Source organism: Rhynchophorus ferrugineus, unplaced genomic scaffold (genome assembly GCF_030347505.1).
Source record: "Rhynchophorus ferrugineus isolate W39M unplaced genomic scaffold, kcgeb_rfMv2 rfM6, whole genome shotgun sequence".
Lineage (NCBI taxonomy): Eukaryota > Metazoa > Arthropoda > Insecta > Coleoptera > Curculionidae > Rhynchophorus > Rhynchophorus ferrugineus.
Genome location: NW_027472585.1, coordinates 2,726,173 through 2,738,906, shown reverse-complemented (window position 1 = coordinate 2,738,906; position 12,734 = coordinate 2,726,173). Strand labels below are relative to the sequence as shown.

The window sequence follows — 12,734 nt, the reverse complement described above, 5'->3', positions numbered from 1 at the left end:
GATGTTGAAAAAATCTAGTTTATTATTCAAACGATAAGGTTTTTCCCATCGTTAAATATATATCAGTAAATCCGCGGAAAAAGTGACAACGTTGCTTATATCGGCAGCGACTATCATAACCTTGCTATGTTTATTTTTGTATTGTTTACAAGACTCTCAAAAACATATAAAACATCAGTTCAAGACACCCAATAGCAATATGCTTATTTATGATAGAACAAGCACTGTTTTAGTCAAATTTGCACTAAATTTATTTAAAATAATTTCTATGAGGATAAAAAAAATAACAGTCGCTGATTCGTTCGCGACTAGAAAGGGGCGGGCTAAAACCCGTTACCATGGTTACGATCGGCAAGCCTGAATATTATAATAATTTAAATATTACAAGTTTTTAATTATCCTAATTAAATAGTGTAACTCAACTAAAGGTAACAATAAGTATCAGTTTTACAAAATTAACACAATTTATTTAACATTTGTGACATTTTATTTTAATGTTTATATTATCACTATAATATTTGTTATTTATATTTATATATATACCAGCAGTAAATTAACGTGGTCACTAAAATATTTGAGCTGTTTAAAAATAACTGACAATAAAAACGTTGTTGACAAAATGCCCAATCATTAAATAAGTTAATATTTTCCGCAAGGCAGCTGCTACTCGTCGAGCTGCCATCTGTTGGTATGATGCGTTACGCGTATGAAGAAACCACAACTTATATACCACATGTGTATATATATATATATATATATATATATTATACAACTTGTATATAATCACAGACAGCAATTGTAGATGTCGCGCATGAACATTCAGAATGTCCCGTAAAACGCTTTGTATCATACCAAAATATCAGTATTTTGACAGATTATTACTCCGATATTTCCGTTTACATATTTTCATAGACTATAGAATCATAGTATATTCCCACACATAGAACATAGTTACATATAATAAACTTGATCTTTATGGCTTAACACAACCACTTACAATAATCGATCAGATAAGATAAAATCAATTATTTATTTGGTTTGTTACATATATATATATATATATATATACTGCATTACTTTAGCTGGTGGCCATATTCCTTGGAATCGAACAAGAAGTGTTTCTTTAACACCAGATAACTATTTAATCAAGTATAGCAAAAAGCCGCGTCGAAGATAAACAAAATATTTACAAAATTAACACATTTAATAAATTGTATGTTAAGAATAAACAACTACTTCTAAAGGTTAAAAGTCTTGTTTCGCACCTATAGTTTCTTTCACCTAGAGGCGTGGTTATAGGAAAAGAGCAAAAATGGTTGGTGACATTAAAAACCAGACATTTATATATAATCCTCAAGGATTTTTGGTGGTTTTATGAATTAAATGGCATTAGAAATGAATATTTACAATTTCTTTTTCCACAGAACTATAATAATGGCGCGGTTTAAAAACAATAATTAGTGCCTGTGCCTTAAATCCATTAAAAAATAATTAAATATTAAACTATTATGTCAATTTTATACATTCTTTCACATGAAATAAATTTCTAAATCTGTTAAAGCCTTGAATTGCTATCAAACTAAATGGTTAAATATTTTTCCAATAACATACTAGAATCAGAGTTATAAAAAATAAAATAAGAATATTAGTTAAAGATTTAAACCACTAACTTTTCATGGACAATCATCAGGATTTCTTAATATTTTATAACAAATTGCATATTGTTCTTTTGGCATAACTAATTAATATAAAGCATTCAAGATTTAATTTTTAAATAGCTTAGTGTTAAATAATAACTGATTTTAAATGTTTTTTTTGCTTTTAGTAATAAAATTAATCGAAATTATGACTCGACATAAATTCTTAATAACAAAATTAAATAAATTGTATAAACTGTTTGTACACTATTTTAGTTGTTAAAATTTTATAGTATGTTGGATAAATATCACCAAATAGTATGTTTTTCAATTTTAAATATGTCATTTTGCACTATAGTGTAACAAATGAAGTCTTTCAGCATATGTTTTGTATGTTGCATAAACCATATACTAACTCCTTTTATAAATGTTTTTTTTATATTGTATCTTTGTAAAAATGTTAAATGATCTATGATTTCATATAATTCTATTTCAATTTACAACATTTTTATATCTAACTAATATTATTAAATATTAAAATAAATTCTCTTTATTGCATTTAATATATTGATATACTAAGACTTGGAAAAACTGATAGCTTGTTGTTTACTTGTCAACCGTCAATCCAATGGAAGCAACATCAATATGATAAAATTAAAAGTTGAGAAAATATTTTGATTATTTTAAAAAATATGTTTGTGTTATGCGTATAGAAATTCTAAAAAATACTGAGTTTAGAAAATAAGCTCACGATATATTTTACAGTCAATCATTGTTGATAATCCAATCAAGGAATTATGAAAAACTGAATTTTTGGTTTTTTTTTATTTCAAATAATATTACTTCATTATTTTTAAAACAATTCGTATTATATTTGTACTTTGATATTGGTATTCGTGGAAAACGACTAGATAACAACGACTAGATTCAACTGGGATTAGTATTTTGCGATAAAACTTAAAAACCCACTTTAGATGGAAGATAATCTGCCGAGATTTCCGTTTTATATCCTGCCAATATGTCATTGAAAAATTCATACTTCATATCAATCAATAATTCAAATTGACATAATGTTGTCGTTATTTTTGTTTATCCTTAATCTACTAACTATAATGAAACAACTTTCTATTATCAAGTAAAACGGTATTATCGTGATTTCCGCGTATACAATTTTAAAAAATTTCCGCCAAATGCCCCACCCCCACAAATATTGTTTTTTTTTGAGACACTGCATACATTAAAATTCTTGTCAACTTGCAGAAATTGCGAGGTTGTCACTTTGTTTCACTCAACCCAGTGTACAATTAATTTTCACATAATAAACTAAATAGCGCCGATATAAATTAGTTTTAAATAATTATGATTGATTCTACTTCTTTATATATTATGTTAAAAATACGTAACGCTATTGTTTCTAAGTGTAAATAGTAATATTACGTATAAAAGGCATCATTACTTTATATCACTAGACCAAAAGTATGCCCAATAAACAATTGGTATTTTATTAATAACTTTTTATCTCGCACATCATAAATAAGTTTTATCAATTTATCTATTACCTGAAATTATAAAGCTAATAATTATGATAAATTTTAAAGCTGGCAACGTCGCGCCATTTAAAAACAAGTGACAGCTAAATAACTGTGCCTGGTTGACGTTTGATATAAAAAGGTGTAAATTTAAATAATCTTTTCAGTTCGCATCATATTGTTATAGTGTTTATGTGTATGTGGTTTCATTATCTATATTATTTAAAACAATGTGTGGTAAGTGCTCAATTAATCACTTATTCCGATAATGTTTTTTCATTCATACATAACCCCATTTTTTCGTGTTTCTCCGGGGTAGTTTTAAGACATATATTTAATGAAAATAAATCGAAAGTATATTATAGATCACTAGTAAACTTTAGTAATTTATAAACGAAAACATATGTTTTAGGTTTTATTTTTGCTACGACTTTTGTTGACATGGCATTTTCGATAATACAAATAAGGAAAATTTCGGAAATATCTCGATATTAATTAAAACGTCTGATAATTTGCGCCACGAAATTATGTAAGAGTGTTTTAGAACGTTATAACATGGATATTTAAGAATTACTCCCAAGCAGAAAAGTGAAAGTTCGGTTTGTTACATGGCCTAGTAGAATATCAAAAATAAACAAAATAATTCTAGAGCAGTGGCTTGTTGTAGTCAATGTCCTAGATTACTTACGCGATTGTTTTTTTTTTAATTATTGAGAAGAATTACTGTATATAATGGAGTTGGAAAATTTGTAGATTTAAACATGTTTGATAGCTAGCAATGGAATCTTAGGAAATAAGGGAAAGTGATGTAAAATCTTTATTTAACTTTTTCTATTGATGTATTTTTTTAAAACGATTAATAATGCATGCAAAATCTTATAAATATTTATGGAGTTTACATTTAATAAGGGTGTTAATTTTTAAAATCGTTATACAACTTTTTGTTAACATTGGCGCTCCTGTAAATGTAAAAGTCCGATACCTACACACCTTTGGGGATAGCAGTGGAACGATTTCCTTATTTCTTTCAGGGTAAACTAGATTTACAGGACTGGTCAACAATTACAGACGTGTACATTCAAGGACAGTCTTGCGCGTAATTTTCAGAATATTTTAAACGTTTTTTACTTTCTTTTTCTAATCCATTGTGTAAGCTAATTTAGTTTTAAATACTACGTTTTTAGAAATATATTCTCCTAATGTTGAGTAAGACATTTTAACTAGTTGTTGCAGAATTCCTGAGGAATCCCTTTTAAAATATTCGAATTATAATAATGTATGAATAAAGGTTAATGTTCCTAACGATTTAGGCATTTTTAAATCACGCCTACCTTGACTTTGAAATATTTTTTTAATATACGTTATTGAAACTTCTTGTAAGATTGTAGAATGTTAGTTAAACTGTTTGTTATGTATGATATGTCACATCGAAAAGGAAATAAAATGTGTAAAGAGTATTTTTATTGTCCTGCACCTACCGTGTACCTCACAAACATACCAAACAGTAAAGTTTCTCTTCAGTATACAGGGTGGGTTTGAGATTACGTTATAAAATTTATTTATAAATGAAACCAAGTTATATGTGCTTTTCACATGTTTACAGTAATTTACAATAATGAAAGCATGTAGTGTTACAGGAATGTTTTCGGTCATTTAATCCTGTGGCATTATCATTCCTGTTAACACTCAATCCGAGTAATGTCTAGTTATATTTTTTGAAACTTTTTAATTTTAACATTTTAATATAAGAATATGAAGAATATTTATAAATAATATATAATAAAATTACTTATTTCTGTTTTGTTTGTACATTATAAGTGCCATATGGTATTACGAATTAAAACGTCAACAGCTAAACTATAATAACACTAAATTTAACTTAATCCTATACGATTATATAAGATATTTATGAAATTTAGATATTCCAACTCAGTTTATTAAAAAATAAAAGGTAATAGTTTTTTTGGCAAAATATTTTTTATAATAAAAGTCCAAAAGGTTTGACACTCTTGTCATTTAATAAAATAGATACATATATTAGAGTAAACAGCATTTATTTTAATTACAGTACTTAATGTTAAATGATTTTTGATGAATTCAAAACCGCGTACAAATCACTGTCAAGTGTCAGTGAAGGATCTACGTCTGGTAAATACAGCATGTCTTTTGACATATTCAGGACATCTCTGCTACTAAGCGTTTCTCAATTCCTCTCGATCTTCCGAAGTTCGGTCATTTAATCTATTGTTATTGAAGATATTTCAAAAAGTCATAATATTTATATGATACAAAGACAACATCTGTGTCAATTCCTAGAAGAATAGTTAATTTTAGTTCAGACTTAATTAATTTGTTATACTTGCAAAGCCTTTGCCCTCCCATAAATATCACTTCTTTATATCTGTACATACTTCCTCTTGTCTCTTCATCGCTAGCAGTAAAATATGGTAATTTTTTTAAATATTAAGCTTAGCTGTACTCTCATATATTCTTTGCTAATTTTTCCAGAAATTTGAAAGTAATTTATCAACAAGATGAGTCTTATTAACTGTTTCAAAGAAAACGATGCTATAAACATATTTGTCTATTTCTTTAATGGATTAAACTCTATACCATTTAAATGTATAATTTAGAATTTGAATGTATAATGTTTTGACAAAATGTAACCAAATTCCCTATCATTTCAAGATTAATCTTTGTATTCTTAGTAAATAATACATTGATTAATTAAAACTCATATTTCAAAAATAAATTAATTAAAACAAAACGGTCATAAATGTGAACAGGCTTACATAATAAGTCGTCTCATATTAATAAATTCTTGGAAAGACTGAGTGGTCTTGAATATATTATCTAAGAATTTTTTTGTTTAATCAATCTCATACTGTAGAATCCTTATAAATATTTACAGTAGGCTTCTGTTTTATTGGGTTATTTTTACATTTTGTTTGATGTCCGGTTTTACTAAGTTATATACTGCAGAGGTTTTTCAGATTATTCCAAAATGTAATTATCTAGGGTCTTAGTCAGCTATCTATATTTTTATCATCAGTCAGCTATCATTGCGCCAAATCTATAAGTTTAGAAATTATAAAATGTATTCCATAGAGTGCATCAACGAGGTGAAATTAATATTTTATTTTTATAATTAATGTTATCAATATGTAATATAATGGGATTTCCAACCACTTTTAGATTAATTTATTTGTTTAATGGATGATAATAATTTTTTTAATTGAGGGGGTATACTAGACTTATTTTATTATTTCATAGTTGTTTTGTTTATTCACTTACAAAGTATTACTGTTATTTTATCACGTCTTAATAAGGATAATCATGAATTATTATAACAGGCCAATTGAAAAGTCTCAGGCCTACCATAGTAAAACACATATTTTTTGGGAAAATTTTTTTTTTTGATTCAACATAATACTTTTCAATGGTGATACACTGATTATAGCGACCCTCCAACTTTTCGATACCATTTTTGTAGTACGATTTGTCCTTTGCTTCAAAATAGGCCTCAATTTCGGCGATCACCTTTTCATTCGACGAAACTTTCTTCCTTTTCTTCCCAGCGAGCATTCTTTTGAGATCTGAGAACAGAAAATAGTCGCTGGGGGCCTGATCTGGGGAATACGGTAGATGAGGAAGCAATTCGAAGCCCAATTCATGGATTTTTGCCATCGTTTTCACTGACTTGTGACAAGGTAGTCAATGAAAATTATTCCATGCGCATCCCAAATACAGATGCCATAACCTTGCCAGCCGACCGTTGCGTTTTCCCACGCTTAGGAGCGGGTTCATCATGTGTAGTCCACTCGAATGACTGTCGATTGGATTTCAGAGTGAAATGATGGAGCCATGTTTCATCCATTGTCACATATCGACGTAAAAACACGGGTTTATTACGCTTGATCATCCAACACTGCTGCTCCGAATCATCAACTCGTCGTTGTTTTTGGTCAAAAGTGAGCTCGCGTGGCACCCACTTTGCACAGAGCTTTCTCATACCCAAATATTCGTGAATAATATAATGTACACGTTGATTTGATATCTTTAGAGTGTCTGCTATTTCATTTAATTTCAATTTACGGTCATTCAAAATGATTTTGTGGATTTTTTAAATGTTTTCGTCGGTAACACAACCTCTTCCGTCCACTGGCAGTGGACGCCCAAAAGAGGTGGGTGAAGATTTGTCTCCAGAAGGTTTTCTAAATTCTAATATAGGGGCACACAACACAGACTTATCCCAGATATTTAAAAATCTCCTAAATTTCTAACATCATAGTTTGTATTATAATGGACAGTGTCCAATTTTTGCAATGTTTAATTACTTCTGATATGGGGAGGTTAATGATCCTGCACAAGACCATCAACTGATACAACTTCGTGTATTATTTTGCTCTATAGGAGGTATCTTTTAAGATGCTTAATTATTTCACCGCTTTCATGGGTGTTTACTTGTTTATAATTTTAAAATAAGCAAAAAACGGTTACGGAAAATGAAATCTGAGGCAGTCCAAGTATTCGATATGTGAGAAAGGCAGGACATTTTTCAACGCATTATAGAAGTCGTGGGAAGAAAACCTTTCATTTGAAGGTTTTCATCACTGGCCGAGTCAAGACCTTTCAAGTTTATTGTTATTATGAGATTATGAAAATAATGCGATATGATTTCTAAAATCTATTCAAGTAATTCAAACCATCGATTTTTAACATGGTGCATTGTTACTTTACTTGTTGCAACAGTACTTTCAATATTTTTTCACTCAGTGGATACAATAACTCTATATAATATTCGCTATTAATGGTTTTGTCTTTGTTAAGATGATAAAATACAAAGACCATAATTTCGCAACTCATATTTGGTTAGCTTTCGTTAACATTTCATCGCTTGTTTTTATTCATTGTATTGAAAGTAATAGGTTAGGATTGCTAAATTAGGTTTAAGAACATTAGCAGGTATCATCAGCATCGGCATTAGCAGCATCATTTATATATCAGACGCAGGTCTTACTGTGTGATGAGTTATTCTAAATACGTTTATCAAAGTTTGTATAGTGTAATACAGCGTAACGGATATTTATCATACATAAAATATAAATAAGAGTTTTTTTATATGTTATCAGTGCCCCTATCCATAAGTAAACTAGTATCGGCCTTAAAAAGTATTGGTCCTGTTTCTGGCGATCCCAAGGTTTTATTACGTAGATGCAGCTAATAAATAGAACAGATATTAAATTTCATAATATTACGCTTTGTTTGATAGCATTTAATCCGAAAAAAAATTAATAATTAAAAAGATACTCCCAGATAATTGATTTATTTATTATCTTTTAAGTTGCAGCTGTTTTGTATTGTTGATAATATATTTCGTTATAGTTATACCTGAATATAATGCATAATTTTATTTATCTATTTTATATTTATATCGTTATCTTGATTATAGTCCCTGTAATTTTTAGAGAGATATCAAAATTCTGCATAATTTTGATAAACGATATTTTCGACAAAAGCTATCAAATACAATTAGAGATATAATGTCAATAAATTATGAAGCAACACATAGTTTTGTTTTGTTTTATTTATTGGTACACATCATTTACAATTGATAATTAAAATGTGTACAAAGAAAAAAATTGATCCCTGACACTTTATTTATGCCACTCCAAAATAATATTTTCTCCTTTGTGCTAAACCATTTATTTAGCCATTTTTAACTTCATCAAAAACGGCGAAGTGCTACTCTGCAAGCTCGTGCCCCATCGATGCGAAAAGATGATCGGATGGTGTCAGGTCTGGAGAGTACGACGGATGTGAGAAAATTTCCCATCCAAGTGATTTTTGGAAGTGATAATAACATCTTGGACTGGTTTATAGTAATATAACGGTTTTTCCAGATTTCAACGGTTACAGAAATAGGTTTTAACAGTTGCATTCTTTCATAGCTTCGAAGCAGCATTTTTGAACCGAGTTGTCGTTTTCATAATAGTCTGTTATTCAGTTCACGAAGCTCACATTTAACTTTTGTCTTCATCACATCTAATTTGGATTAGTTTCACATGTTCTTATGTTATGCTCAGGGTATGTATTCACCAGCAAACGACGATTTTCTGCGGCTTTTTTCATCTGATGAAGCAAGAAATGTAATGAACGAACAAAGAACGACATTTTCAAAAAATTACAAATCTATAACGCTTTTATTTGGGCGTAACGTAACTTGTGTAGTTTTCAGGTAATGTCAGTAGATTACGATGGCATATGTATCAAATATTTACATTGTATACTTAGTGATAATGAGATCTTTTACAAAACCCGGAAGTTAATTGCCGGCACACTTGATATTTGTGATTGAAATATTCAATACTGCACTAATAAGAAAAAAAAAACAATATTAAGAAAAATGAATTTTATTTAGGGTATATCTAAAGGTCGGTATTAAAAAAATGGAAAGGAGTCAGTCCCGAACCTTAAATTAACTGACCTTAAAAGCGCGAATATACGAATTCGACAATTCAAGGGCGTCCAGTAGGATTGGCTCCTGTTTCACCTCAGCCACGCTTTCCATAGTGGCGGCAGCTCGGTTCCTTATCTGCAAGTCGACGTTCTGACCTTACGAATCATTCTTCGGCGAAGATGGGCGTCTGAACCGTTAGGTATTGCTTCTTCGAAAGTGAAATATACGACGCGTGTTGAAACGCTACTGCTTTTACTTTACGGTGGGCTGTCTATTCGTTAAAAAAAGATTTTGTGTATTATATACGATAAATTACATCATCCGTCGTGTTACTCAAATAGTACTGACATAGATATGTGCTGTTATCTGTGTGTGATATTCAGCTACAGAATTCAGTTATATAATTTTTTTGTTGTAACATACTGGTGGCAATTTTTCTTCTAATCTTTTAACTTGCTTAACCTCATTTTATTTTATGATTTCTAAACAGTATTATTTTTCATATATCCTTAACATATATGTTAAAAATAATGTATAGTTCATTTAGAATAATGGTGATATCAATTAAAACAAGCCAAATAATTTTTCTTACTTTGATGAATCAGACTTAGACATCATCATTTTTTGAATAAAAAAGACACAATGATCACACTTTTATCAGATAACCGTTCTATTATGTTGGACAAAAAGCACAGCAGATTAGATTCTATATCAAAAAACCTTATTGGCTAGTCAGAACATACTCTGAACTTGGCCTAAAATCAAAGAGATAGGTTTATCACGCACTCATAAAGCCAATATAGGGTGCAGATATGATATTACACTAAAATGTCAAACCAACGCAGCGAAAACAAAGTTTTATGATTAATTACCGATGCTTATTGCTGCGTAAGCAACGAAGAGCTGCACGATGACCTCGAAATAAATGGATATATGGAGTGGTCCAAGATTTCGCCATAAAACAAGAAATAAGGTTGGTAAATCACAACAACGTTGAAGCAATACTGGGAAACACGCAGGAAATGAGAAGATTGAAGCGAACCAAACTACATGAACTTTTATAGTGTATAAGGGTTACTTTTAACCAATCTTTTCATTCTTATTTTACCATTTTTGTCAACTCTGTAAGTTATGTCACTGTTAAAAAAACACTCTGTACATACTTTCTCGTATTAGCCACAACATACAACAAAACGGAAGGAATTATAAATATTTTAAAAAGTCAGTACAGGTCTTGGTCTGTCATGATGTCATTCATTTTGATTCATTATAATTTAAGAAAAGATCAGATGATTTCAAGTCACAGAAAGCTGGCTGTAGGAAGGGTTATGCGTTGAGCTGCTATAGGTTTTGAAGGAAATACAAATGAAATTCATTAAAATTAATAATACAAGTTATATTAAATTGTCCGCCGAAGACTTGGCCAAATATGGGACACAAGTATCCTGTCAGATTTATATTTTTTAGCTACTGTTCTGTACTGCCCCTTTGGATATTATTGAAAATTGTTGAGATAAGCTAGCAGTTAACAATATTGAACAACTAAAAAGTGCTACCCAAGATGAGTGGATAATAATTTTTAATAGTTTGGAACCTATAAATAAACTATGGCTGTCTCTTTTAAATGTTTACATGAATGTCATGACTAGCCATCTTCAATCGTAGAATTTGGAAGCTAAAAATTGATTTTCATTAAGAATCGTAATGAAAAATATGCAGTGTGCTAAAGTTTTGTCGCGGGCGTATATACTACTGCAAAATAAACATTTTTACAGTTACTTATTCATAAGACTACATTTTTTCGCATCCAATGCATCATATGCTAAACTCTTGTGGCATTTGAAAAGGTTAAAAGTCAAGGTTTCAATTCTTTTCAAAATTAGCGTGAGATGAATTAAAATTAATTATTATTTATGGGGTAATATAGGCTTGACAACAGAATCAAGACACATATATACTTAATGTAACTGAAGAAATGTTTCTTTTCGCTGTTAATGTTTAGTGATACTTTTTGTTATCAGTTTAATTGGCTTTAACAAGGTCGGGTGCATTATGTCGATTTTAATTTAGGAGAAAGTATTTTAACTTGCATTGGTACAGTTTTCTCTAAAACACACACGTTGCATAACAGCGAAGCGTTGCTCAAGAGCTATTGCTTCAGATTGGCACCATCTCGACAAATGTGCAATTCTAACTAGATAAAGGATTACGTAAACATAGAAACTTCGAATTGGTTATTTTTAGAATTTTATTTTACCTTTTTTTGTATTGATAATTAATCTAACAAATAGTCCAGTAATAAAATTTCTCTTGTTGAAAAAAATATAATAGCTTGAGGGAAAAGAAATTTTGCTTTTGTTTCATGTTTTTTCAATGTTAATTTATTTATATAAGTTTTGATCTTTTGCCATTTTTCCGTTGGGACCGTTATTCGCTCACTTATAAAGCATTCCGGGCGATTTTTTAAAAATATTTTCCTGGCTGTTGCAAAAATATTATCTAAAAAGAAGTATCGACATTTTGTATCCTCCGTTATATTGATATTTTTTAAAAACATTCATCAGACATCTCTAATTAAACTTGTAATGATTATCGAATGCTCTATTCTATTCCAAAAACTGTTGAGTATTCTGAGATTTTCATGTTTAAATCAGATGTTTAATACCAGCAAATGCATTCAACCAAAACTTTTGTCAGGCGATGCATTTAAAAATAAATTAGGTGACATGTCATGACTACGCAAGGCCTCATATGTCTTACATAACACAGGGAAATTACAGTGACCAGAGAGTGTGATTAAAAATAATATTGCATCCAAAATTTCATCACACAAAACAACCTGGCTCTATCCGATTGCTGTTTGTTGCATTACTATCGAAAATTTTCGGATTTTAAAGCATAAAGAGCCACAGTATTGTTTAAAAACAATCCGACAAAGAAAATGATCCCAGTCACGCCAGTAACCAGGCTGGGTAAAACCGGATGTCTTCTGGGATGATTTCTAATGTTGGTCACTCGCTAGTTGGTAGGCTTAATGCTGAGGACCGTGGTTCGGAGCCCACGTTAAATTTTAGGCCCAGTCCAGATAAATCCATAGTTGTTAAAGGG

The 12,734-nt window shown here is 29.9% G+C and overlaps 1 protein-coding gene and 1 long non-coding RNA gene across 5 annotated transcripts in view; one reads left to right on the top strand and one right to left on the bottom strand.

Annotated features, from left to right (window-relative positions):
- Window positions 1-3,251: 3,251 nt before the first annotated feature.
- LOC143198784 (glutamine--fructose-6-phosphate aminotransferase [isomerizing] 2) overlaps window positions 3,252-12,734 on the top strand; it is a 35,864-nt gene continuing 26,381 nt past the window's right edge. For 2 of the 4 annotated variants that reach the window (XM_076408259.1, XM_076408258.1), the window contains exon 1: window positions 3,263-3,403. In XM_076408259.1, the coding sequence (XP_076264374.1) occupies window positions 3,397-3,403 (7 nt within the window). In that variant the 5' untranslated portion in view covers window positions 3,263-3,396. Of the gene's footprint in view, window positions 3,404-12,734 lie in introns of all 4 variants that reach the window. The other 2 variants (XM_076408262.1, XM_076408260.1) reach the window with 2 other exon arrangements.
- Window positions 9,083-9,882, bottom strand: LOC143198785 (uncharacterized). Its single transcript, XR_013006288.1, has 2 exons — window positions 9,654-9,882; window positions 9,083-9,298 (listed from the first exon to the last, which is right to left on the bottom strand). It is a non-coding gene; the product is annotated as an uncharacterized LOC143198785 (long non-coding RNA).